At 57.7% G+C, this 26,477-nt stretch overlaps 9 protein-coding genes and 1 non-coding gene across 10 annotated transcripts in view; 7 read left to right on the forward strand and 3 right to left on the reverse strand.

Annotated features, from left to right (window-relative positions):
• Nucleotides 1-1,109: 1,109 nt before the first annotated feature.
• On the reverse strand, nt 1,110-3,386 carry P884DRAFT_177932 (uncharacterized protein; the record flags this gene model as incomplete). Its single annotated transcript, XM_069437326.1, has 3 exons — nt 1,110-1,253; nt 1,335-1,496; nt 1,617-3,386. Coding segments are annotated over 3 exons (2,076 nt in total), but the record flags the coding sequence as incomplete, so codon positions are not given.
• A 4,417-nt stretch (nt 3,387-7,803) lies between these two features.
• P884DRAFT_266126 (uncharacterized protein) lies at nt 7,804-9,641 on the forward strand (the record flags this gene model as incomplete). Its single annotated transcript, XM_069442001.1, has 7 exons — nt 7,804-7,853; nt 8,029-8,129; nt 8,432-8,519; nt 8,749-8,827; nt 9,137-9,235; nt 9,351-9,500; nt 9,543-9,641. The coding sequence occupies 7 exons, from the start codon at nt 7,804-7,806 to the stop codon at nt 9,639-9,641; spliced, it is 666 nt and encodes a 221-aa protein (XP_069301893.1).
• A 646-nt stretch (nt 9,642-10,287) lies between these two features.
• Nucleotides 10,288-11,019, reverse strand: P884DRAFT_266127 (uncharacterized protein; the record flags this gene model as incomplete). Its single annotated transcript, XM_069442002.1, has 1 exon — nt 10,288-11,019. One exon carries the CDS (start codon nt 11,017-11,019, stop codon nt 10,288-10,290), a length of 732 nt encoding a protein of 243 aa, XP_069301894.1.
• A 907-nt stretch (nt 11,020-11,926) lies between these two features.
• P884DRAFT_9271 (ARP8-like protein) lies at nt 11,927-14,605 on the forward strand. The gene is made up of 3 exons (XM_069446179.1): nt 11,927-12,077; nt 12,143-12,221; nt 12,281-14,605. Exons 1-3 carry the CDS (start codon nt 12,038-12,040, stop codon nt 14,421-14,423), a joined length of 2,262 nt encoding a protein of 753 aa, XP_069301895.1. The 5' UTR covers nt 11,927-12,037; the 3' UTR covers nt 14,424-14,605.
• A 417-nt stretch (nt 14,606-15,022) lies between these two features.
• P884DRAFT_t8 lies at nt 15,023-15,117 on the forward strand. The gene has a single exon. It is a non-coding gene; the product is annotated as a tRNA-Leu (tRNA).
• Nucleotides 15,118-16,684: 1,567 nt separating this feature from the next.
• On the forward strand, nt 16,685-18,798 carry P884DRAFT_295987 (PLC-like phosphodiesterase; the record flags this gene model as incomplete). The annotated part of the gene is made up of 3 exons (XM_069444376.1): nt 16,685-17,309; nt 17,412-18,185; nt 18,278-18,798. 3 exons carry the CDS (start codon nt 16,685-16,687, stop codon nt 18,796-18,798), a joined length of 1,920 nt encoding a protein of 639 aa, XP_069301896.1.
• Nucleotides 18,799-19,254: 456 nt separating this feature from the next.
• Nucleotides 19,255-20,761, forward strand: P884DRAFT_253775 (coiled-coil domain-containing protein 55-domain containing protein). The gene has a single exon (XM_069440833.1). It carries the CDS (start codon nt 19,363-19,365, stop codon nt 20,638-20,640), a length of 1,278 nt encoding a protein of 425 aa, XP_069301897.1. The 5' UTR covers nt 19,255-19,362; the 3' UTR covers nt 20,641-20,761.
• A 186-nt stretch (nt 20,762-20,947) lies between these two features.
• P884DRAFT_274187 (Tim10/DDP family zinc finger-domain-containing protein) lies at nt 20,948-21,313 on the reverse strand (the record flags this gene model as incomplete). The annotated part of the gene is made up of 2 exons (XM_069442687.1): nt 20,948-21,130; nt 21,230-21,313. 2 exons carry the CDS (start codon nt 21,311-21,313, stop codon nt 20,948-20,950), a joined length of 267 nt encoding a protein of 88 aa, XP_069301898.1.
• A 609-nt stretch (nt 21,314-21,922) lies between these two features.
• Nucleotides 21,923-23,146, forward strand: P884DRAFT_274188 (concanavalin A-like lectin/glucanase domain-containing protein; the record flags this gene model as incomplete). Its single annotated transcript, XM_069442688.1, has 4 exons — nt 21,923-22,018; nt 22,080-22,103; nt 22,163-22,233; nt 22,384-23,146. 4 exons carry the CDS (start codon nt 21,923-21,925, stop codon nt 23,144-23,146), a joined length of 954 nt encoding a protein of 317 aa, XP_069301899.1.
• A 1,918-nt stretch (nt 23,147-25,064) lies between these two features.
• P884DRAFT_266132 (kinase-like domain-containing protein) overlaps nt 25,065-26,477 on the forward strand; it is a gene marked incomplete at both ends in the record, with an annotated part of 2,134 nt that continues 721 nt past the window's right edge. The window contains 2 exons of the mRNA XM_069442003.1: nt 25,065-26,105; nt 26,211-26,464. Coding sequence (XP_069301900.1) covers nt 25,065-26,105; nt 26,211-26,464 — 1,295 coding nt within the window. The remainder of the gene's footprint in view (nt 26,106-26,210; nt 26,465-26,477) is intronic.

Below are 26,477 nucleotides of genomic sequence, written 5' to 3' on the forward strand. Positions count from 1 at the left end.
TATGTTTTCCTCCTCTTTCCTGCCAAGGGTATCAACAAAGGTTCGTCATCATGACTAACCCACCGACCAAACCAACCCGTCCCGTCCCATCCCATCCCATCCCATCCCAGGGGGCGAGGCCCCAGACTATCTATCTACTTAGAGACTTGAAAGAGTACTTACTACTAGCGCCTGCTATGTTCAAGGGTTTTTATTCTGAAGGAGGGGAGAGAATCGAACGTAAACACGACCTGAGGGAGTAAGAGAAATCCAAAAATAGGCGGAAATGAGAAACAACAGCGAAGGCCAACTGGAAATCGAAACAATGACAGGAACGATGACGGGGAAGAGAAAGGGAGATGCAATAAACATAGAAGAGAAACAGGGGAGAAAAGAAAGAAAGAAAGAAAAGAAAAAAGTAACCAAATCTTGAATCTGTTCGTCAAACTGAGATTAGTCCTCCCGCCTGCAACACCGAAGCAGGGAGAGAGAGAGAGAGAGAGAGAGAGAGAGAGGAGGTAACGACGCGATAATGGTAACCAAGTAAGTGTCAAGAAAGCAAGGCAGATCATCAACTCCCTCCACCACCATCTTCACCACCCAAACTGAACGTCCTGTCCCAGTCTATGCGATACGACATAAAAAGCAACACTACGGTCGTGGGTGCAGATCATCATCCTCGTCGTCAGTAGATCCTGAAGAAACTTTTTTTCGTTTTTCCCGGAGAGAAGAAATGCCAGATGGGATAGGAAGTTGAAGAAATAAAAAAATAGGAGAGAAGAAAAAAGGTAGAAGAGGAAAGAAAAGAGAAAAGAAAGAAAAAAAGGATTAGGCCCAAATACCCTGTCGCAGCAGCAGCGTGTAGCCTCTTTCTCACGGCGGTGGTGTTTTCTTTTCTTTCCCCTCTCCGCCACGCAGCCTCGTGCTGGTACCCTGAACCGTCACCCGATCGGATCGAAGGAAGCACCTAGCGAGGTTTACGGGTCCCCTTGCTTTCAAGAGCAGAGAGAGAGAGAGAGAGAAGTTCGAATTCCGGACCGCCATCAGATCATGTTCGGGAACCCGTCCACACCGCCGGCGGCGGCCACTAACGGGTTCACGAGGGAGGAGGAGCGCGGAGGCAGGGCGCGCGGCCGGGGCGGGGGCACCGGCGGGGGCACCGGCGGGGGCTGGAGGCGGGTTTCCTGCGCCTGCTGCCGGTCTTGTTGCTGCTGCACTTCCTGCGACGACGACGACGACGACGACGACGGGGTATGCCGAGGCCGCAGGGAGTCCTGGCCGTCGGGCGGAGCTGCTGCTGCTGCTGCTGCTGCTGTTGTTGTTGTTGTTGTTGCTGTGGCGGGGGTCGGCGTGACGGCGGTCGAGGAGGTGGCGGGCGTCATCTGCGGCGTGAGCGGCTCGGTCCGCGGCTTGGCCATGGTCGACGCCGGCAAGACGCGGGTGGTGGTGGTGGTGGTGCCGCCGCCGCCCTCCCTCTTGCGCTTGGGGGCGTCCTTGATCTTGGGATGCGTGTGACACTAAGAGAAGAAGAAGAAGAAGAAGAAGAAGAAGAAGAGAGTCAGTTCGAGGGGGTTCCGTTCTCCCGCGTCTGCGACGGAAAGATGAAGGAGGTAGGGCCCAACTCTCCCTTAACTTACCTTGTACGCATGCCTGAACCAGGTGGTTCCCTTCTTCTTGCTGCTGACCAGCGCGATCCACTCGTTGCAGCTCCCGCACAGGCCTTCCCAGACGTCCGGGTTGCCGTCCATCCGCCTCGTCTCCCGCGGCTCCTGGAAGGGGCTGCCGGTGGCGGCGCTGATGCCGTGGGTGAAGCTCTTGTCGTACCAGAAGGCCGAGTTCTTGAGCACCAGCCAGCGGCCCGGCTTGCAGATGCCGCACCAGCCCTCCCGCTTGTTTCCGTGTCCGCGCACCCATCGGGGCGTGTACAGGTCGCCTTCGAACCGGAGCTCCTGCTCGTGGGGGACGAGGTCCTCGTCCTCGGGGTTCATGTCCTCGGGCGGGGGCGGGATCTGTTCCTCGTGCAGCGAGGCGTACAGGTCGGGCGGATCCGACAGGTCGGCGTAGTGGCCATGGGGGAGCGAGTGCGGATCGGCATTGCTCTGCAGCATCCGGAAGAGGCCGTGGGACAGCACCAGGGGGGGAGGAGGATTCTCGAACGGATTGCGCTGCGATTCGGGGGGGAAAGCATTGGACGGCAGCTGGCTCGGGACGAGCACGTGGTTGTGGTTGTTGTGCTGCTGCTGGACGTGCTGGAAGGCCGGCGCCGGGCCGTAGAGGTATGGATGATGCTGCTGTGCCGCTTGCAGGTTGCCGAAGCTCAGGGGCAGTTGGCCCTGCGCGATGGTGGGGGAGGAGTGGTGCGGCGACGCCGCCGCCGCCGACGACGACAGGCGAGCGTGCAGGTTGAAGGCATCGTGCGGGTGATGGTAGACAAACGGGGACGGCCGTCGGTTGGAGGAGGCAGTGCCGTAGGACCCGGTCGACCACCTCTTGTTCCTCGCGCCCTCGACCGAGTAGGGCACGGCACGCACTCCCGGGCGCGGCGACGGCGAAGCCCTACCCCTGCTCTGGGTCCGTACCAGCTCCGATCGGCTGTGCGGCGTCATCCTCGGCGACGCGACGGGCGACAAATGGGTCGACGAGATCATGGACGTTCGGTTGGACGGCGGGGGGTAGTCGGAGCTGAGCGAGGGGGCATCCGAGAGCGCGGCCGAGAAGTCCTCGTACGAAGTGATCTCGGACAGGCCGCCGGTCGTCGACAAGGTGAAGGACGAGCCAGACATCCGGCGCTGATTCGTTCCGTCCAGAGCGCGGGAATCGCCGTCCATCGAAGGGCCGAACGACCGAAGGTCGAGGATCGGAATCGCCTCGTCCGTCGTATACGCCTGTCCTATCATGTCCGGTTCCAGCCCCGACATCTCCAAGTTCCCGTCGCACGGCTTTTGCGCCCACGCATCTGACCCAATCACGGTTAGCCCGTCGTCGATGGCTCCCTGCCGGCCGCCGCGGCACTCACCGTTCTCCATCGTGGTCGCCGGGTAGAAGTCCTGGTGAACCGAGACGGGCCTGGATGACACGGTGTCACTTGTTGTTGTTGCTGTTGCTGCTGCTGCTGTTGTTGGCGGCTGCATCTGCAACGACGAAGGGTCCCAGGCCGGCAAGCCTTCGAACCCTCCCCCTACACAGAAGGAGAAGCCCTCGTGGATGGTAGCGGGGCGGGGTCTCAATCCCTGGGAGGTGGGCACCGTCCACGCTGCATGTGAGGCCATCATGGAATCCGTCCTGGGAGGTAGCGTTACGTTCCCGTTCATGTCGGCGAAGGGGTTTGGTTCAAGCCGCGCGGCGTTCCCGTCGTACTGACTGCCGGGATCGTTAAAGCTGAAAGAAGGTATCTGTGTCTCTTGTTGTCTAAAGCATATACATGTCAGCTACCTCTTGTTCTGGGTAGCAGGGCTGAGGGGCGGGCAACAAAGAACGAGAAGGCGTACAGGCTGCCCTGAATTGCGTCCATGACCGTGGGGGATTTTGTGTGGCCACGGGAAAGTGTGCTGGTAATCTATCGACAGCAAGCTAGGCTGCCTTGACGCAGTTAGCATGAATACCCCGGGGCGGAACGGGGAGGGGGAGGGGGAGGGGGAAGGGAAGGGAAGGGCGAGGCATGGTGCCTGTTTAGGGGGATCCACCATGCCAGCGCGTCTTGTGTCATGATGGTCCAGTAGACCAGTAGGGTGCTGTTGCAGAGACTTACCAACCAGGGATACGCAAGTACTTATATGACCCGCGAAGGCCGAGGGTTTCTCATGAGACGGAACCCGGCCAGCTGGACCAGAGAAGGGATATTGTGCGCCGCGTGACAATCGGGGAGGTAGCGGCAGTGGTTGTGCAATGAGCGGCTGAATGGCGTGAATATGAGCGAACGGCTTTCCTCGAGGATGGATCGAGGGGGGCGAGAGAGCTGGTGAGTGAGCCAAGTGGTGTGAGCGAAGAATTAGGTAAGAGGAAAACAAAGAGTGTCAACCGAGGTTTCGGAAGCCGCGAAAAAGAACGTGGTGAGCTGGGGACGAGGGAGGACTCGCCGAGACAGCGGTCCGCACGGGTGCCCGTCCTGTGGGGGGTTAGTAGTGCTAGGCGGAAGAGAACCAGCTCTTGGTATATTATAGACCAGAGCCCGATATGTCGGGGATTAGAGGAGCTGTTAAGGAGCGACTATTGTAGGGGAACAGCCAGTGTGAGCTTGCGTGGATTGGGCGAGGCAAAAGGAACAAAAGAGGCTCCCAGTGACGGGACGGCGTAGGACCCTTGGGGGTATAAGAGAGAAGCTACCGCGGACTGGGAGTCTAGCCCCGGGTAGCAGGGGTCGACGCAGTAGGGTATACTACTCGGAGTACACTAGAAAACGGCGCAACTGGGCCGGGCTCGGAACACCGGTAAGGGCTAGGCCGGGGAATTTTTTTTTTTTTTTTTTTTTTTTTTTTTTTTTTTTTTAGCGACGGACTAACCCGACCTACAAGTTACTGTGTACATAGTAGACTACTAGTAGTGTACAGCTTGCGAGGTCAAGGACAGGTGGTGTGAGAGGATCTGCTTCTTAGCCTAGTGTAACGTCCAGGGGATGACGAACCGCAAGGATGATGATGAAGGAGAGTGATGAGATAGTATCGGGGCTGGCAACGGGGCGGGCAGGGTAGCCAGAGTAGCATCCTTCCGCAGATGACCTGGGGAGGGGGAAGGGGGGATATACGTGAGAGAAACTGGGCTCATAACACTCTGACGTTTTGGGAAGTTTGGGAGTCCCAGATAAAACACCGAGCGACGGGCCTGCTCGTCGGATGCTCGATGATCAGTCAAATGGAATGGTTTCCTCTCTCAGCAAAGCGAAGAGAATAATTAGAAAATTCAGGGATGAGAAGAGCAGGGGAGATTCCTTGCAGTTGTGTACAAGCACTCTGTAGTGTAGGGGCCAAAATAGAACATTTCCCGGGGGGAGAGAAAGCTGCAAGGTCGTTCGTTCAGAAACCGGTACCTGACTACTGCGTACGGCACGATAACCCACTCGGACGAGACGAAGGGTTGATTGAGAAGGGGGGAGGGGCTAAACCTGGTTGGGAGCGGGGCTTCGAGGCTGAGGCTGGACAGGGCCCTGCGCGAGAGCAAGCAGGGGAGTGGGGTGGCTTGTCTCACCTCCGTGGGTGTGTACGTATGCAGAGTACACGGCATTTCAAACGGGATGTTTGGTGGGGTTTGATCAGAGTACGAAACGGTGATGAAGAGCGACTAAAAAAAAAAAAGACCAGATAAAAAGAAAGAAAAGAAAGTAAATAAGATAAAATAAGACCAACACAGATTCAGTCCTATAATCTGGTAAGTGTCTTGTCGTGGCCATGCGGATCGGGTAACGTAGCGCTCGTCAACCTGGCACGCCGACTCCCGCCGCGACTCCCGCACGGCGTCTCCGACCTGGGGTACGGCGTACCCGAAATAGGGTTGCGGCCGCCGCAATGTGCTTGTCGTGACGGAAACGACCGGGACCTTTCGTACAGAGTATTATTGCGCGGACGACGTACTTGTCCGTGGCTCGCCCTGGCTTCTCGCGAAGATCATGGTCGAGCATGTTTGGCGCCAGCATCGGGCGCTGTTTTATCGTCGACGATCCGGATCTTGGTCGAGCGGCGCTCCTGTTTTTTCGCCCGGCCCCGGGTCTCCACATGATGTGCGGCCTTGGCCGTACGGTCAAACAGATGCGCACGAAATCCGAGGATCCAGGAGCACCTCTTTCCGGTGGTTATTGGCCGTAGCGCTAGAACAAAGCCGTGAAACGTTTCCAAGGCCGTCAACCTCTGGCAGCTCAACCCTTCTTCCTAAGTGATACGATATAGTGGGCCGGCGCAGCGCCGTGGCCTGTCGGCCATTGTCTAGAGCATTATACCTAGATATCTGCCGAATTGCGCCACGCCCGTCGTCGATTGTTCCTATAAAAAATTGTTCCTATGAAAATATTCATTGGCTGTGAAGACGGGCAGCCGAACAGAGCCACGCAGAGCATCACCGTGATGGCGTGGTTGCGTGGTTGGCGACAGTGAAACCCAAGGATGATGAGATCGGCCCCATCCCACAAAAACTGCTGATTCGGTCGGTGAAAATGATGATGACTGCACGGTTCCGAGCAAAGAACTGGTCTCCAAATCAAATCAATTCAGTCAGTTGGTCGTCAGCCATGATGGCGGTGTGTGGTGGGCGCGTGTTCTGGGGTGCCAATCAGTATTGGCCGGCGACGCGGTGAACAGAGAGAAGGGAATTGAACGATTGTCGTTGGAGAGCGAGAGACGCGACTCGCGGCAGGGGCAGCAGGCGTTTGAGGTTGCCGTTGCGGTGGGTCGCAGGCGCGACCTGGTTGGCTGTCAGGATAAACCTGCTACAGGGCTGGCTCCGCAGAGCCGAAAAGCATGACGGGTTGTGGGGGGTGGCCTGCGGGAGAGGCACAATAAGTGGGTCAAAACGAGCTTGCAACGCGCTTCATCGGCGGGGCTCACCAGGGGGCCAGCAGTCCTGAGCCGTCTCGGATTTGTCACAGAGGGGGGCCCCGATGTCACCTCCACACTGCAAAAGGTCGCGCCATCCCAAGTTTAGCAGGGCCCCTCGTCACTTTCTCTCCCCCCGGGCTCGAGATCCAGATCGCAATTCTCCCCAAAGAACGGTTACACGCTGCTGACAAGCTAGCTCGATATCCGCCATTCCGTTGTTCCGCGCCAGACCAAGTACGGATTTCTGCGTACGTACGTACGTATGTATGTATGTACATACATATATCTACACACAGTACTTGTGTGTTTTTGCATACCCGGCCAAAATCGAGACTGAGCTCGAGTCAATTGCGGATTGTTAGTTAGTCGGCCCTTCGTACCCCGAGGCCAAGAAGTATTACTCGATTTCTCGATGTCCGCCCGTGTGCCGGTTTCATATTCTTCGTGAGTTCCTCGCTCTGATGTCACCGTGCGGCTGTTTGGCAGCCAGGCAACTAGCGAATCTAAAAACACTTGATGAAATTGAGGATGGTGGGGGATGTTTTATCGGGCTATGGTACCTATACCCCCCGGCAGCACCCCTTCATCCATCCATCCATCCATCCATCCATCCATCCATCCATCCATCCATCCATCCATCCATCCATCCAGTCATCCAGTCATCCTTTCACCCCAGGCCATCGTCCATCAGCATCTCCAATCACCCGTTGCTTGGGGACACGGCAGCGACGTGGCATGGAGGGTCGGGGTGCAGCGCATCTCGAACCATCCATCCGCTCCTGAAATTTTCCACTTCGCGTCCTCTTGTTTTACCCTAATGAGATTCTCGTCTTCTCAAACAAGTCTGCAGGTCTGCCAGTCTCCAAGTCTTTCCCAAACGGATGCAGCCATGCCACTGGCTCCACCGCTTGAGCTTCCGTTTCTCCAGTAACCCGTCGTTGCAGATTCGCGACCGCCTGGTCTGATGTCTTTGCACGCCGGCGGGATGGAGCGGCGTCCCGCTCTCGAACGGCGGTGCGGAAACCGTGTATCGTTCCGCTCTTTCGAGGTCCAGACGGCCTCATTGCGGTAGATGTCGTTGACCTATAGGGCTGGCCAGACACGTAGACGAAGTTCACAGCGCAATAACGATCCGGGCCGCCGAAACCAATCTATGTCGGCCGCCCCGCCGTTAGAGCGGTGGCTGGCGGCCTTTTTTTTCTCCGAGTATCCTGGAGGGGGGTGCCCCTGATAGCACGGCTCGGTGTGTGGATGCTCACTTTGCACGGGCAATCTTTCTTTTGTTTAGACAAAGTCAGCCAAGATGGGCATCGTGGACTGCAAATGCTGGGTATACGAGCTGCTGGATGTAGTGTATGTACAATACAATACAAACGCAGGACAACACGAATACCCACACCGGCAATGGTATGGTGGGCTCCAGGTGATCTTCGGGTACCTGGCCTGTTGCTACCTCAGGTTTCCTACCTTACGCGGTTCCCCTTGCCTGTTGAGGTGCTCGGACGGCACTTCCTTCCCTTCCACGCAGCTTCCGTGACATGCTAGATCTTCTGCGCAGGGCCCAGACCACGCAATTCGACCAGCCCCTCCCCTGCTTCTTGCTTCCGCCGTTACCAACCGCGGCCTTCGGTGAGACCGGCAGACCAGCCTGGCTCTTCTAATAATGGCGGCTAGCCAACTAGTGTAGGCAGTTCCTCCGTACCGTACGGAGTAACCGCAGCCACACGCCGCCCACTTGCCCCCCCCCCCCCCGGTCACCCGTCTTTTGCATAACAACGCTCGCCGCTTCGGGAAAGTCATGGCGCCTTTTAGCCGCACCCCTCCATGGCCTTATACGTCGGCTCTTATGGAGATCCCGAACCAAGGATGACGCGATGCTTCCTCAACAGTAGGAGGCCGCCGACCGCTTTCTTCCTCTGGAACTGTTGTAGTGTTCGGTGTATGCCGGCGTCCAGAGGACTGGGGCCCCGTCGGTCGGCCAGCCCGGCTGTGGGGACAGGGTCGTCGAGAAGGGGAGATGTGGGTGGATCGGGGGTGTTGTGGGTGTCCTGGGTGTCCTGGATTGTGGGTTGTGGGCTGGGGCTGCGTGGCTTGCGTGGATGGATGTGTAGGACAAGAGCCCTACCTATCCTGGAGATTCCATACCTATCGCGGGGTTGCGGAAGGTCCTCTCTTCGAAGGGTGTTTCTGGCCAAGAAGGGTCGATCACGGCCCTCACAGTGACAAGAGGATGACGCACCTGCAACAGATCACCGTCGAGCAAACCAAAAACAAGGGCGAGGCCCGAGGAGGGCCACCGAGACGCTCGCGGAAGCCTAGTCCCGTCGGTAGGTATCGAAGGGGCAAGAGCGGACGGCGTTCGGACTCGCTGGTCTCGCTCTCGCCTCGCCCTCGGGTCGCCTGCCCGGATATCAGACGTCTGATGTTGAGTACTTAACTCCACAACCCGTGCCTCCCATGAGACCGTCCCTTCCGTGCCCGTAAGCCGCTCAGCGCGGTACAGGCGCCTGTCCAGGCAGCGGCACTGGCGGCGGGCTGTGGTGTACATACATACTCCGTATAACCCGTCCCGCGTTTTTTTCCCGGTGGCGGAGTAACCTACACCACTCCATGCTGTCTCTACTTGCCTTTCACAGCCCATAGTGCCCGACACTTACAGCCCGGCAGTCCAGACCGTTCCCCTCCTTGGCCCCCCTGACTCGCGGTGCCCGCTACATCCAGGTGTCATTGGTCAGGTGAACCCATTCACACCGCGTGAGCTGTAACCTCCGGCTCCTCGGGTGCCCGTCTACGGAGCCGATGACGAAACCATGATCTGAGAAGTACTGTAAACACTACACGACAAGGTAGGCAACGTCAACTTGGCCGGCCAGGAACATGAGCGCAACCCAGAGGTATGAAGAAGGGGAACGGGGACGACTCAGGGCAGGCTTCTTCCAACCATGGGTTTGCCCGCCTCTGGTGGATTGGGAGCACGGCCGGTACCAGGGGGACCTGCTCGTAAGCAACATGATAAACTTACGCCACACTGGGCCGCACCAGGTCGTGCCCTGTGCAGCCGATGAGCCTGTGGAATCCTTCCGCCCGAGGCGATGTGGCAGCGTCGACTTCCAATACCATGGCGAGAAAAAACTCGGCTAGTACGCTATGGAAGCCATGAGCCAGGGCCCAGGACCCAGACCATTACATTTGACGAGGGAACATAGCGTGCCGGGGGCACTGATGTGTGCTTGAGGAGGGCATAGTTACTTTTGTCTCCCTGACGAGAGCTGCTCAGACCAGTGCTACCGTCCAAGGCTTATTTCTACTCACAAATCCGTAGTGTTTCGCGCTATGATGAAGCTCGGAACGCTATGAGCCCCCCGTACGCCCCGTGTGCTCCTGAGTTGCTTGGATATTGCTCCAAGTCCGGACCAGAGAACCACGCCCATTGCAAACACGACAATGTCCGTTGTGTGGAAAGACGTAAACATACTAGCTTCCAGGAACAGCAGGCACGTACACTTTAACACGACTTTTCTTGCTATAGGAGATGGTCAGATTAACCCCCCTCCCATGCAGACAGGAGTGGCAGGCTGTCTTCCTAGAGATGCCCCATGTCTGATATGGTCCCTCCAGCTACCCGCCATATATGCGCAGCAGATGTGCAATTCAGGGTTAAATGGCTCTTGAAGATACAACCAAGCAATTAAACAGACCTGCGTGGATACTACTAAAGTAATTCTAATCCATGACTTCCTCAAACCACCCGCTTCCCAAATTAAAAAAAAAAAAAATAAGAAGAATCCTAATTTCCCTCCCCGTTAATCCTCCTCCAGACCTCGCTCTCAGCAGCAGACAGCTTCTCCCCGGCTGCCTTGGCGAGCTTCAGCGCCGAGCCGAAGAACCCCTCCTCCTCCTCCTCCTCCTCACCCGTCCCCCGACTCCCACCGCCGCCACCGCCCTGGTAAGGCGGCACGTACCCCGCCGCCGCCGCCGACGACGACGACGCAGAACTCCCGTTCTGCTGGTAGTAGTAGTAGTAGCCGCCAGGGCCCGGGCCCGGGCCAGGGTACGCCCCCCCGCCGAGCGGCGCCGCGGTCGTCCCGCGCTGGTTATGCCCCGCCTGCGGGGGCGGGCGGCCCATTTGCGGCGGGTAGCTCACGCCGGGGATCGGGGCCGCGGTCGGTGCCGGGCGCGGGGCCGGGCCGCCGGCGCCCGGCGAGTCTCCTGTCGCGTTCCGCGGCGGCGCTGGAGCTCCCGTGGCTTCCGGGAGGCGGGGGACCGCGCCTGGCTGCGGAGGGGCCGGCTGTTGCTGGAGAGAGGGGATCGTCCGTGTCGGTGGTGGGTTGGAGGAGGGGTGGAAGGCTGAGGAAGCTGCTGCTGCTGCTGCTGCTGTTGTTGTTGTTGTTGGTGGTGTCGTTGTTGCGTCGCCTGACACGTCGGCACCTGCTACTCCCGGGGCGGCGGTTTGCGGGGTTACGCCCGACGCTTTGGCGGCGTTGATGGGGGATTTGGTGTGGACCTGAACGGGAGGCATAGCGAAAAAATGATTGTTGAATGAAGGGGCGTAGGCAAATCGTGCTGAGCGTGTCGAGTGAGAAGGGCGGATTTGGAGATTGAGTTGGCGAGAGCTTCCAATAACCGGACGATATAAACGGCCACTTCAGGCTCGGAGAGAATCGCGCCTTTCTAAACTTTTGAGAAACTCGACTGTGCCGAGGCCCTTATTCTTGAGACGAACTCTTGAAATTAGTTGCTCGGTTCGATTTGGCTGTCTGTCCTATTGCTAGGTGGCCCGCTTGGCTCACTACGGCAGGAACGTGGTGTAAGTGGCGACGTCATTGGCAGGTGGCTGACCTCCCGCCGGCAGCTGTCACGTTCCCTTGCGCTCTCTTTCCCTCCAAGACGACTCAAAACGTGCTTGTACGGTTACGAGGCGGTATCGACGGCGGCGATCCCCGAAATGTCCCACCTTTTCTAGTAAATATACAGGTAATATTTCTGTACGATTGTTCTGGTCAGCTGGGGAAAAGCGCCTCAACTAAGCAGCTTTACTGCGTTCACTGCGCTGGTGCACGATGTCAGATAAGCACCGATAAGGGGACCCCGTTCTTCAAGGCCAAGACTGCCAAGCTGACCCAGCAACGAAATGGCTAGCGGCTTGGCTTGCCCGCCCACTGCTTGCAGGGGTTTGTGAACATCGATGGTCTCGACAGTTGGAGCAGTCGTGCTGATGCACATCAACAAATTCCGGCGCAAGGCCACCGACTGGCGGCACATGGGGATCCAAATTCGATGCTTGCCGCCACGCGCCACACAAACACCAATGTGATCCCAAATACAGCACAACACGCTCCGATCGACCTGCAGCCCGCTCGAGGAACTAAGCAGATTCCAGGTCTCCAAGACCAACCGACCAGGGACATCGAACTTTATAAAAGAGCGATCTTGTATTTCCCGACCCTCCGTGTCTCGGCATCGCGTCACCCACAGTTGCGCCTCCACGCCGTAGTTTTCCGATCGCCATCTGGCGTAGCTGACACGGGTGCGCAAAGATGGTGGGCAAAGTCAGCGATCGCGTCCTCCTCCGGGAAGGTTGGTGTTTTCCAGGCAACGCTTTCGCTGCCAAACGACCACCTCGTTAACGTGAGCTGGGACAGGGCTGGAGCGCACCGACAATGGCATGAGGCAGACCAGTTGGCCCGAAGTGGCCCCAATCAATCAGAAGAACTACTATACGTAAGGAATCACGGTCTGTGCCGTGTTGATAGAGTGACGCTGCTAACGAGCGTCGCCAGAGACTACATGAAGCGCGACGATCAGATCCTCTCCTACCGGCTGCAGAGCGAGGCGAACAGAGACCGGTTAGTTCAAAATGCCAAGGACCGCGACCGCGCCATGAACGCCGCGAATGCCAATGGCGAAGTTCCTCTGCCACTCGACGAGGCGGAGGAGGGGCCAGCGCCTTCAACGGGCACCCTAGACCCCTCCAAAATCATCGTAATACACCCGGGGAGTCAGAACTTACGCATCGGGTTTGCCAGCGATGCCCTCCCGAAGACGATCCCCATGACGCTCGCCACCAAGTACCCCCAGACCGAGTCCGAGATGTACGAGGCGCTACCGCGCCGGCACTTTGAAGGGAGGACAATGGAGCAACAGCATGGCGAGGAGTGGGCTAAGAAGTATCAGAAGATGTGCAATGACCTGAAGGTCGACATGCGCGCCAACAAGCGCAAGGTACTCCCGAACTCGAAGGATCTGGTAATCAACTTCAACCGGAGGACGGAGCCCGAGGTTATTTCACAGCACAACGACCCTTTGCAGATCGAGTGGACCGACGTCAACGCCGCTCGTGAGAACGAGCCGACCTCGGCGGTCTTCATCGGGCAGCAGGCCCTTCGTGTCCCGGACGACTCCAACCCCAAGTACAAGCTGTGGTGGCCTATACAGCATGGCCGGCTGAACGAGGATGACTACCCGACGAGGGCGCACTTGTTTAACGATCTCGAGACTCTTTTGGATCGGGCATTCCGGTGGGAGCTGGGCCTCAAGAAGAAGGCGGACTGGAAACAGTACAGCTGCGTCATCATTATCCCGGACCTGTACGACAAACGCTACGTCGAGCTCCTGTTGCACCTCTGCATCGAACTGTTCGAATTTAACCGCGTCTCGTTCATTCAGGAGAGCATGGCGGCTACGTTCGGTGCCGGGTACACGCAGGCCTGCGTGGTGGATGTCGGTGCGCAGAAGACGTCCATCTCTTGCGTGGAAGACGGGCTCTGCATCGAGGATTCGAGAATCAACCTCAAGTACGGCGGATACGACGTCACCGAGACGTTCATCAAGATGATGCTCTATGATAACTTCCCCTACCAGGAGATCAACCTCCGTCGGCGGTACGACTTCCTGCTGGCCGAGGAGCTCAAGATCAAATACTGCACGCTCTCGCAAGCCAACATCTCGGTCCAGAACTTCGACTTTCACCTGCGCGCCCCTAACCAGCCGACGCGCAAGTACCAATTCAAGTTCTACGATGAGGTCATCCTGTCTCCGATGGGCTTCTATGACCCTTCAATATTTGATAATTCGGCCAAGCTCAACGGCCGGCGGAAGCTGATTGACCGCTCGTACAACGCCTACGACGTAGATATGCCCGACGACCCGGCCTCTGCCGCCCAGCTCGCCATTCTCGCCCTGATCAAACCCTCCGTCACGGAAACAACCACGACTAGCTTTTCCGGAGCCCCAGGGGACGTAGCGACCCCCAGTAAAGAACGCAGTCAGCCGTTCAGCTTCCTCTCCCGCAACGGCGACGTCACCGGGACACCGGGCACTTCCAAAGCCCCCTCGCCGGCGCCCGACGGCGCCGGCACCCCGGTTCCAGCCCCTTACGTCTTTGGGTCCTCGCGCGACCTCAACGGCAGCGGCAGCCCGGCCCCGAGCGCGCGCAACGGCGGGGGGGCCACCCCGGCGCCGGCCAACGGCACCTCCCAGCTCCCGAGTACATCGTTCGACGGTCCGACTTCCCAACAACCCCAAGTCCAGGAACGAAGCGCCATATCCCTCGCCATCGAGCGTGACTCGGTCCTCCCAATCGCCCCGCTCGACATCGCCATCATGACGTCCATCCAGAACGCTGCCAAGGGTGACGATAAGAAGGTCAAGGAGTTGCTGGGTAGCATCATGGTGGTTGGCGGCGGCGCCAAGATCCCACACTTTGCCCCCTTCCTCGAGGAGAAGCTCAAGCTGCGGCGGCCGGACCTCGCGGACCGGATCCTCGTCAGCCGCTCCGCGAGGGAGATGGATGAGCAGGTCGTCGTGTGGAAGGGCGCGAGCGTGTTCGCCAAGCTGCCGACGAACGACTCGTGGATCACGGGTTTCGAGTACAAGATGCTCGGGTCGAGGGTTTTGTATCACCGGGTGCTCTGGCAATATTAAGTTCTCCAGTTCTCTCGAGGGAGGCTGCGGAAGCGAGGGGTGGCTGGGAGTTCGTGGCGTCATGTTTGCGGAGGCTTTAGCACGTATGGGTGGGCAATATATGGCTGTTTTTGTAGACGGGCGTGCAACAAACAACCACGAAATCTCCAACCGTCTGTCAGTCATTGTGCTCAGCGAGGTGCTTCGGCTTCACCGAGCCGAGCGCGTGTTTGGAATTTCGCTGGGGACGTGCTGGTGCTCCAGAAATAATAAGGGTTGAAAATGCTCGAGGTTTCTCTGCCGGAGCAGCGTACCATGGCTTGAGGAAGCAACGCTGCCTGTTTTAAGGGAAGCCTAAGAAAAGGGCAATACTGTCGAACTGAATATGGGAAGAGGTACCAATCACAACGTTCAACGCCTGTATGAGTCTTCGGAATGTGGATTTAACAATACCGTGCAATCTACAGTCCTACTTAGAACTATCCCACGGACAGATAGCTGCCCAAACAGAGTACCTAGCGGCCGGCAAGGGAGAAGCGAGGCCCTGGATAACAATAACGCAACCTGCCGTATTCTAGAAGATGCTTATGTCTCTCAAAGCCGACAACGCTTCATTTAATGGCAAGGTGGCCGAGTGGTTAAGGCGCTAGATTTAGGTTAGAAACATTCTAATCTCTAGTGGGAAACCGCGCGAGTTCGAATCTCGTCCTTGTCAACTGTTTTTTTATTTCTTTTGAATTTTTGGCACTGCCAAAGTGCCCCAGCACCCCCCGTGACTGGCTAGTAAAGTTACTGTTTTGCTAGGGATCATGGACGCATCTGTGCTTGATGAGAGCAGCACACTGCCGTGCAAGCGAAGACCATTAGTCATCGGAAGTTCAGAGTCTGTGATGGATGGACCTACCAAAATTGTAAAAGTTTGGAGCGTTGTCACTCTCTGTCACAGGGTAGATACGGTGAAGGGTATGCATCGCTCTGTCCAACGGTTCAGGTGGCGCTGAATCCAAACTGAACCCAGATCGCCCGAAGAGGTCGCAAACCCGATAAGGCAGGATGACAATGCCCCTTCAAGAACAGATAGCATGTGACAAGTTGAACGCGCATCAGGAGTCGGGTCCCGCCAGAGTATGTATTTACATACCTACCTACATACGGGGTGTTCTAACCAGCCCATCGGCGTGGTATGTAGGGTACTACGGACTGACAGGTTTGCTTACCCTTCCCCACTAGTTAGGCTGATCGACCACCTGAGACGACTTCTGGAGAAGGCGGGAATTAAACGCGGCCTGACTGACGGGATGAAGTACCCCCCATAGAGGGGGAGATCTCCTAAACGGAGCGATGTAGTGGCATGTTTGAGTTGAGAGGCGCATCAATGTTGGCTTTGACTTCGACGTCTCCATGAGGGGTGGGTGATATCGGAGAGCCGTTAGAACGGAGCTGCCTAGTTGGAATTCAGACCCCAGTCGTCTTGGCGGTCTTTGGATGGTTGTTCTCCGTAATCTGTAGATACTGCACGAACGAAGTCGCTCTGAGTAAAAGCTGCAAGCCCTGCACATTTCGAAGTTTCCAGTCGAGAGGCGTGGAGGTCAAGGACACAAAATAGGACCTTGAATGAATTACGGACTACATACGTCAATAAGCACCATTTCAAGTACATACACCCAGCTCGCTCATGATGTTAAGAATAAGTGAGAAGCCGTCTGGTTGTTCCCGACCCATCTAGGCTTTTCCATTGGAAAGAGGACATATCCAGAGCTGGCGACCATGATTTGAATGTTCTGTCCCGATCTCCAAAGAACGAGTTCTCGAACCTAGTAGATGGGCTAATAGGCATAGAGGGGAAGAAGGGGAAATAGCGCGAGGGAACCGGCTAGGAAACCCCACTTTAGCAGGGGAGCTCCGCCCCGTTCAGAGGGGTTATTCAGGGCGCGTTTCCCCAATCAGCTCCGTTTGGCGGGGTTCTGAGAGGTTTCAAGCGGTACAAAAACAAGGGGATAAGATAGCTCAGGGTGCCCTTCCTTACATATTACGAACCCTTGAAATAAGGTTAAGGTTGGAGGCCTGACACATCTTAGGTATGTACGGATGTACCCGACCCGCGCAAGTTCCAAGCCCAGACAGAAAAAGACGAACTGACCCGATCACGAGGCACATACGATAGATCCGACACCACTTGCTGCCTTTCGTGTGCCCTGGACCCTTCTTCTTGCTGAGTACCACTGCCACTTTGGTCCGCCAACTCAAGCCACAGTCTCCAAAGAAAGGGAACAGAAAACAACATGGCGGCCCCAGCAACTGCCAGTCAGCATCCACTTCCGGACGGCAGCCATCAGGCTGGCGGAGGAGTGTCGGGGAAAACGCAGACAGTCAGGACCGTCAACGGCGCGGTCCTGGATCACTTGCGACAAGTCTACGCATCTCATGCCGGTAGTGCCACCGAGTGGAGTCCCGAGAAGAAGGCGGCTTTTCTGAAGGATATTCAGCATGACCCCGAAGCTGAGCGCGCTCCCGAGCTGGCCAGCGGCAAGGCCTGGGACTTCAACGAGTTCCTCCGGTACATGACTTCGTCTATCACGAACGCGGTTGCGCCCCCCCATGAGGAAGACCTCTCCTGGCCGTTGTCCAGCTACTTTATCAGCTCGAGCCACAACACCTACCTCACGGGCAACCAGTTGTCGAGTGACTCGAGCGCCGACGCCTACAAAAACGTCCTCCTGCGCGGCTGCCGGTGCATCGAGATCGATGTGTGGGATGGTGACGACTCCGATGATGACGGCGAGACTAGTAGTAGTAGCAGCAGCAGTGACGATGAAGAGACCAAGGAGAAGCGAAAGTCGCGCTTCAGCAAAGTGACGGGCAAGCTGCCCAAATCGCTGGCCAGCCGGTTCGAGAAGACAAGCCTGGGTAAGAAGTTCGACAGAACTTGACAATCATTAGCAAGCTTCGATGGCTTACCACCACTCGTCTCTTCAGAAGAAGAAAAAGAAAAACAAGGAAACACTGCAGCCCCCACGGTGGTGCCGACTGAGGCAACAAGCACGACTCCACCGGCGAACCCGCTGCAAAAGGTCTCGAGCGGGAAGGAGCCGAGGGTCCTTCACGGATACACGCTGACCAAGGAGGTGTCGTTCCGCGAGGTGTGCGTCGCCATCAGGGACTACGCCTTCGCCGTGACCGACACGCCCTTGATCGCCAGCCTGGAGGTGCACTGCAGCCCCGAACAGCAAGAGACCATGGTGGCCATCATGCGCGAGACGTGGGGCGACTTCCTCCTACCGGAACCCAAGGAGGACGCCAAGCACCTGCCCTCCCCTGCCGAGCTGCGCGGCAAGATCCTCGTCAAGGTCAAGTATGTCCCGCCCGATGCTGAAGAGGAGGAGGAGGCGCCGCTCCCGGGCGACAACCAGACGGCCAAGGCCAAGAAACCGTCCAAGATCATCCAGGCGCTGAGCAAGCTGGGCATCTACACGCGCGGCGTCTCGTTCAAGAGCCTGACGCAGCCCGAGGCAACGATGCCGACGCACATCTTCTCGCTGTCGGAGAACGGCGTCATGGAGGTACACCAGAAGAGCGCGCGCGAGCTGTTCGAGCACAACCGCCGCTACCTGATGCGCACCTACCCGTCCGGCCTGCGCATCCGATCGTCCAACCTCGACCCGGCCGTCTTCTGGCGCAAGGGCATCCAGATCGTCGCGCTGAACTGGCAGAACTGGGACGAGGGCATGATGCTGAACGAGGGCATGTTTGCCGGCACCAGCGGATACGTCCTGAAGCCCGAAGGTAAACACCAATTTCTCCAACCCACCCCCGGGGGTCGCCCCCTCCTCTGGCCGCCAGTTTTGCTAACGCATCAACCCTCTCCCCTCTCCCAGGATACCGGATCGACAAGCCACTTCCGGCCCCGTCCACTCCGGAAAACCCTCAGGCCACCGCGGTGAAGCGGTACACGCTGGACCTAACCGTCCAGGTTCTCGCCGCGCAATCCCTGCCCCTGCCGCCCGGCGACGACAACCCGTCCTCCTTCCGGCCCTACGTCAAGGTCGAGCTCCACGTCGAAGAACCCGGGGAGCGGCTGGACAAGGACGCCCTGCCCGAGGACGGGAGGGAGAAGGAGGGCGAGTACAAGGCCAAGACCAAGTCCAGGAAGGGATGCGACCCGGACTTTGACGGGCAGGAGCTCCGGTTCGAGGGCGTCCCCGGCGTCGTGCCGGAGCTGTCGTTCGTCCGGTTCCTGGTGAGGGACGACGAGGTCGGGAGGGACTCGCTCGCGGCGTGGGCGTGCGTGCGGGTGGACCGGCTGAGGGAAGGCTTCAGGTTCGTGCATCTCGTCGACGCGGAAGGGGTCGAGACGGAGGGGGCGATCCTGGTCAAGGTCGGGCTGAAGTTGAGGTGAAGTGAGAAGAGAGGAAAGAGAAGGGAAGATATAGGGGGCAGAGTCATGAGTTGAAATTGTTGGCGGCGGTGGACGTCGACTCTGCTACCGTGAGAAGCACGGTACAATTGATCGGTTTATTACATCGGCTTTGTGTGGTAACATAGGTCACGGCAGGCATATGTCGATCGCGATTGCATAGCGAGTTTTGTCTTCCGAGAATGCCGAGAAAGTGAGGTATTAGAGGATTCAGCAAGATGAACTTTTGAACCGCATTGCGACATGCTACTGGCCAGATGATCATGCTCGGGACGGTCCTTCGTTGGTTGATGAGCCCGGTTCTATGGATCGCACCGGAAATGGGCACGAGGAGCGTCTCTTGAGAGAAAGAGAGAGGGCTGCCAAGAATTCTTCTTGCCTGCCGGGAAGCAAAGTGTTCCTTATCGCATGTTCGATAAGAGAGCTGTGGCTGGTGCGGACCCGCTTGGTTTCCGTCTCGCTGCGACTGACGGATGCATCGCGGCATCGAACGACGAACTTTCCATTTTTTGAGCCCCTGCGTATCTTGTTGGGCACGGTAATACTATGAGTAAACCTGGTTTCTCATTTGGCCTCAAAAAGGCCGGCCCTGCCCAACCTGCTCCCGCGCCCCGAAAACCCGCGCCCTTTGGCGGGGGCGACGACGACGGCTCGGGAGACGAGTCGGGGCCGAAGAACGCCGCGCAGGTTTCGGAGCTCGACGTATTCAACAACACATCATCAGAACCCTCGGCACCCAGCGACACGCCGGACCGGAGGAAAAAGCCGACCTCGAAGCCCCTCAAGCCACCACAGCCGCCCGGAACCGCCCCAGAAGCCAACCAATTCACCGACCTCTCGAGCGCCCTCACCTCGCGCAAGTACGCCGCCGAGGCTGCCGAGGCCGATCCGTCCATCTACGACTACGACGCCGCGTACGACTCCTTCAAGGCGGCCAAGGCGGCCGCCAAGAAAGCCGCCGAGAACGGCGGCGAGGCGGGCGGCGGCAGTCCGGAGAAGAAGCCGCGCTACTTCCAGGCGCTGCTCAGCGCCGCCGACCAGCGCGAGCGGGACCGGCAGATCGCCGAGGAGCGGCGGCTGCAGCGGGAGCGGGCGGCCGAGGGGGACGCGTTCGCGGATAAGGAGAAGTTCGTCACGGAGGCGTACCGCCGGCAGCAGGAGGAAAACCGGCGGCTGCGGGAGGAGGAGGAGCGCCGGGAGGAGGAGGAGCGCAGGCGGAACGCCGGCCGGGGGCTGGCCGACTTCTACAAGGGCATGCTCGAGCGCGGGGAGAGGGAGCACGCGGCGCTGGTCAAGGCTGCCCAGGAGGGGGTGCGGCCGCCGGCGCGGGATGGTAGCGGCGAAGGGGGACAGGAGGAGGAGGAGGAGGAGGAAGAAAAGAGCGCGGCGGAGCGGGCGAGAGAGATCAACGCCAAGGGTGGGAATGTGTTGATCAACGACGAGGGCGAGGTGGTCGATAAGAGGCAGCTGTTGAAGGGCGGGCTGAACGTGGCGGCCAAGAAGAAGGCCGAGGTGCAGCGGGAGAAGGAGAGGCAGGCACAAGCCGCGGCCGCGTCGGCGAGGGCGGGAGCGGGCGCGCAGCCCAGAGGGGTGTATGCCGCCGGCGGGAAGAGGGCGATGCGGGAGCGCCAGTCGAAGATGCTGGAGGCCCAGCTGGAGGAGTCGCTCAAGCGGTCGAGGCAGGAGGCCGAGGAGGAGGCGGCCAAGGTGCAGCTTGCCAGCAAGAGCAGGAAGACCGAGGCCGAGATCTCGAGCGCCAGGGAGAGGTACTTGGCCAGGAAGAGGGCTGCGGAGGAGGCGAAGAAGAATGGCGAAGTCCCCTGAGATCGAGGACATCCGGATATTTTGCTTTCTTTCGACACGATACCCCCCCCCCCCCGGGGGGCCGTTGCGGACGGCTCTGGCACGCTGCTGTGCTATGTTGATCGAACATGACCTCTCCCCTGTAATAGTCTCCAAAAAAAGAAAGAAAAAATTGGCCGCAGAGGCAGGCATGTTCACATCTTCCCATGCCATACCGGTCTATCACCGCCTATCGTACAAGATCCGACTTGCCCGAATTGATCCCTTTCCTTTGGATTTCCGAGATCGTCAGTAGTGTTGTACACAACTCCAAACCCCATCTAGCGCTCTATGCGTTGGAAGTGTTCTGGTTGCCCATCTCTTGCTGTATCCTTCGGATGTATGTCGCATTGACTTCGTTCCACGCCGCCATGTACTTCTCCATGCACGACGTCAGGCACGTCTGCTCGCCGCTGGAGAGAGAATTGCCCGGCTTGGGAACGCAGCGCTCGAAGCACTTCTCGTTGATGTTCTTGGGTTGGGGGGAAGAAGTGTCAGTATATCTATGGCTGGCTAGAGAGCGCGAGGGGTAAAGAACGATTCTATCAGATCGGGAGCGGCGCGGCCCTACCTCGATCAGGGTCCGCGCATTGGCCGTGTTGGTCGCCTGAAGCGCCTGCCTGATGATGGTTTTCTTGACTGTGTCCGAGTCCATGGTTGTAGTTTGGCGGTCAGAGCGTAGCGAGGTGTCCTACAAAAGGTTGCCGTTTGTTTGGTTTGGCGAGAGCGGAAAAGTTCCAAAAGTGTGGCGCGTGCTGTTAACGAACTGAGGCTGGTGTGTATTGTATTGTAGTTACCGAGTTAGCCTTCCATACGGATACAGATTACACTGCAAGTTGTAAAAAAGAACGTGGAGAAAGTGGAGAGCCGTTGCAACTTGTGTAGTGTACGGACCGTACAATACAGAGTAGAGCAGGGGTAGCTCGTCAGACCAGAGCCAATCGCACGACGGCCCGATCGTTTCGTCGAAAAGGCCAGCTAAGGTAGTCCGTCAGGGTCTGACGAGCGTCGAAAGCGTCGCAGCCTTCGAACCACGACAAGCTCCCTCGGCTGAGCGTTCCGAACGGACACACTGCGCACTCGTTCGGATACTCTGTTCTGTCTTTAATTTTTCCTTTCCTTCTGTGTTGACACCCTTGGGGGCACTCTCCCATCGCACCTCATACGAGCCCGTTTCCTTTTCCCTACTTTCTCTTTCCCTTTTCTTTCTAACGTTATCTCCGCCGCCGATCGAGCGACCCTCGAGTATTCGACTCGACACACCATGTTGAATTTAAAGTCGACACTGTCGGCCTTGTGGCTGGCCACGCTGGCCTGGGGTACAGCCCGGGCGGAGGAGGACAATGTGAAGAGCATACCGGTACGCTACTGCGTTACTGTCGTTTCGTCTGGACAGCGAAGCTGACGGTATCCTCCTGCAGTTGCGAACACACAGTCTCTCCCAGGTGCGCGCATGGCCACGCCTCAGCTCTCCCGCCGACGAATTGCGCTAACTTCCCTCCAGCCATACCTAGACTCGGACATGCAAAGTCGCTGGTACGATTTTGGCGGCGACACAATCATCCGTACTGACCAGTAACTCCCCCTTCCGCGCGGCCCCCGCCCCCAACCCAAAAAAAAAAAAAAAAAAAAAAAAAAAAAAAAAAAAAAAAAAAAAAAAAAAAAAAAAAAAAAAAAAAAACAAGGTGTAGACAATAGACAATAGCTAAACCTTGTCGACTGCAGATATATCCGCCTTACTTCGGACTACCCATCACAATCCGGGTGGCTCTTCTCGAGAGTCCCGCTGACTGCGACAAACTGGGAGGTCGAGGTGGAGTTCAAGATTCACGGGAAGAACCAGCTCTATGGAGACGGCTTCGCCATGTGGATCACGAAAGAGCGCGGGAAGATTGGCCCCGTGTTTGGTAGCGCGGACCGGTTCGAGGGCCTCGGCATCTTCTTCGACACGTACAAGAACAACCGGCCCGGCGTTGTCTTCCCTTACGTCATGGCTATGGTCGGCGACGGCCAGAAGTCGTACGACAAGGACACGGACGGCAAGAACTCCGAGTTCGCCGGCTGCTCGGCCAGGGGCATCCGGCACGCCTCAGTGCCGACCAAGTTCCGCTTGACCTACTTCCAGGACAAGTACCTCAAGCTGGAGCTGCAGTACAAGTCCGAGGGCGAGTGGACGCTCTGCTTCGAGACCAACCAGCCGCCCGCCATCCCGCAGGTTGCCTACCTCGGTTTCAGCGCCGAGACGGGCGAGTTGAGTGACAACCACGACATCATCTCCATCGAGGCCAAGAACCTGTACCACGCGCAACCTACGGGAGGCAAGTCGACGCCCGGCAGCGGTAGGGGTAAGAAGGTGGCTTCCCCCAAGGAGGGCGGCAGCTGGACCTGGTTCTTCACCAAGATCTTCCTCTTCTTCCTGGTTATTGGCGGCGGCTACGTCGGGTACACAGCTTGGAGGGCGAACAACAAGCGGAGCCACCGCTTCTGAAAGAGAGGGACAAAATTGAAGAATGCCTCTCAAGGATGGAATGTGACGACTATATACGGGCCAAGAGCAGAAAACAACAAACGATACCATGTCCATTCTCTCTCACCATGGCGAGGTGGATGCTGTCGAGCCCCGCAGCCGACGCGGAAGTGAGTTTCCCATAGCACAGCACCCATGTATCAGTACAGTCTCTCGGCGCCTGGGCGGAGTTAAGCAATTGTGTTCTTTACAACGGCTGTGTGGTTCTGGCTTAGAATGCAACGATTATCTATCGACGGACGACGACACAAGAAAAGAAAGAAAAGAAAGCAAAATGGCGAAGCATGCTTGATTCGTTTGGGGTTCGATCTGGCAAATCGGTGTGTGGTGCGGTGTCTTGGTTCCAGTCCCCGAGTTACTCCGTACTGCTAGACGCTACTAGCAATATCCAGATCTGGCCGGAAATAGCCACCGTAACGCCCTAAAAATGCGGGGCTATGACACTTTTGGTTTGACGGCGTCGTGGACTTGGCTTCAATGGTCGATGTTACCAATCGATCGAGAGGAGGATTGGCAACGAGCGATGACGACGAAGAACTGACAACACGTCAAGACTGGTCAGGGGCTGATCCCTGCGCCAGAAGAAGTACCCCACATTGCTTGCCCCTCTTTGAATCAGCTCCCGGCCACCGGCATAAGCTCTGGACATGCCACGCCAGTGATGGTTGGGTCCTTTTCGTGCTCAGAAAATCAATTAGATCCTTCTCTTGCGTGGCAGCTCAAGGACTGCGTTTGGAGGTAGCTGCCCGGTTGCCCGGGGCCCCCAGGGACCAGGCGCGCCTGTGGTAGCCAGATCGAGAAGTGCTGCAAGGTTCGGGACAAAGCAGCTGTCACCATGAAGTGACGCCAGTTGCAGGACCGCCCAATGCAAAGCGGGACAACAGGCCGGGCCTCCACTGCTCCACACCAGGATCCCCTCCACCCAGCCGGCTCTGCCCTGCATCAGATGTTCCCAACAGTGTGCGCGAGTCTGGAGCTTTTTAGGTTCTCGGGCTGCTTCAATCGACGAAGCGACGCAGCACTCACGCAAACCTTAACAATCCGCCTGCAGGCGTCTTACCCATCAGTCCTCTTCATACCATAACTAATTGTCTCTTCCAGCTCGTCGGGCCCTGGCTTATTTCAGTACCACAAAACGTGGAACCTTCCAAAAAAAAAAAAAAAAAAAAAGGCGTCAGAAGCTGTCGCTCTGTAACTGACAGCAACGCACTTCCACCTCGGATTGAATCCTCAAATCTCTCGATTAGCGAATCGAGCCATTGCGGCAGTGGAATCGCAAAAAGTGCAGCACCCTGGACCTTGGAAAGGAAAGAGCGCGAAAAAAAAAAGAAACAAAAAGACTCTTTAGGGCAGCCGTCGTTCTTCTCTTTGACAGCTTCCTGCGGGTTCTCTTGGCCAAACGAAGTCGATTGGTCCATTCTCTCTCCCTCTCCTCTTTGTGCGGCTGCGTGTAAGCATTTCACCAACCGGCCGCTCCCGAAGTTGCGGGCTGCATCCACGTCTGCCAACAGCCGACATAATCCATTCCTACCTATCACCTCCCTCCTCGCCGCCCCGCCTCTGCGGCACCATACCCGGCGGCAGCCTTATACAACGAACTGCTCGAGAGGCCGGTGATAGTGCCAACCCCGTACGTAGCCTTGCGCCGCTCCCCGCTGCGTTAATCCTGTCGCGGCCGACGGTACAAACCTTAGCACGCCCTCCTTCTGACTAGCAACCATCGGCTCATTGGCGCACCCCCCCCCCCCTCCTCGGGTGCCGTGTAGCTCATCGTGGCAGCGGCTTCCTCTGTCCTTCTTCTGTCTCTCGGACGCACGCCTGTCCAATCTTGACAGGCCCCACGCATTTCCGTCCGCCGTCTCGGTTGTGAAGCGCGTTGATGCACGCCCTCGGCTTCCTTAGGAGGAAACGGACTAGGGACGGAACCCAGGGCCATTCGTCGTCCAGCAACCCAACGAGCCCCGTAACGCCGACAGCAAGCGGCTTCGACCAGCACACCGTCCCCCGCGGATCACGCTCCAGCGCCGGCTCGCAGTCTACACGCCACTCCTCGGCAACTGCCACTCAGCAACAGAATCGGCCGGCTGTAGCGGTGGGTGGGCAGCAGGAGCAGGAGCAGGAGCAGGAGCAGGAGCAGGAGCAGGAGCAGGAGCAGGCCCAGGAGCAGGAGCAGGAGCAGCCAATGAACACCCTCTCACCGCAGCAACCGCCCTACGCGGTGGCACAACAACACACTCCCTCTCCCGGTACCGATCCGCAGAATGTACCGCGCATTGCGAATCTGATCAACCCCCCTCACAATGAGGGGCAAGCCGGCTATCAGCAACTCCAGGGAGCCCCAAGTGCTCAATACACCTCAAGCAATGGCGGTGTGACGTCAAGTCATCCTCAGCAGCAGCAGCAACACCACCATCACCTTCACCACTTCAACCACTATCACCACCAGGAACAGCAGCCGCAGCAGCAGCAGCAAACACACGAGGAACAAAAGCGGCAGCAGCAACAACAACAGCAACCGCAACAAGAACAGCAGCAGCAGCAGCAACAACAACAACAACAACAACAACAACCAACACAGCAGGTGGTAACAACGCAGGGCGAGGGGCGGGTGACCAAGGGGAAGTACTCACTCGAGGATTTTAATATCCTGAGGACGCTGGGGACGGGCAGCTTCGGCCGAGTTCACCTGGTTCAGTCGCGGCATAACCACCGGTTCTATGCAATCAAGGTTCTCAAGAAGGCGCAGGTGGTTAAGATGAAGCAGGTGGAGCATACCAATGACGAGCGGAGGATGCTGGGAGAGGTGAAGCACCCGTTTCTGATCACGCTGTGGGGCACCTTCCAGGACGCGAGGAACCTGTACATGGTGATGGACTTTGTCGAGGGCGGCGAGCTCTTCTCTCTGTTAAGGAGGTCAGGGGTAAGTAGCAAAAGAACGGCGAGGGAGCGCTATGAGAGGGGGGCGGGTTGTGGTGCATTTGGTGTCTTGGTGAGAGCAAAAGCGGGAGGCTAACGGACGCGACAGCGCTTCCCTAATCCGGTGGCCAAGTTCTACGCCGCCGAAGTAACGCTGGCTCTCGAGTACCTACACTCGCGCAACATTATTTATCGCGACCTGAAGCCGGAGAACCTTCTGCTCGACCGGCACGGCCACCTCAAGATTACGGATTTTGGATTCGCCAAGCGCGTACCGGACAAGACGTGGACGCTCTGCGGCACGCCAGATTATCTCGCGCCCGAGGTGGTCTCCAACAAGGGCTACAATAAATCAGTAGACTGGTCAGCCCCCCCC

Source organism: Thermothelomyces heterothallicus (genome assembly GCF_042370625.1).
Source record: "Thermothelomyces heterothallicus CBS 202.75 unplaced genomic scaffold P884_scaffold_1, whole genome shotgun sequence".
NCBI classification, from domain to species: Eukaryota; Fungi; Ascomycota; class Sordariomycetes; order Sordariales; family Chaetomiaceae; genus Thermothelomyces; species Thermothelomyces heterothallicus.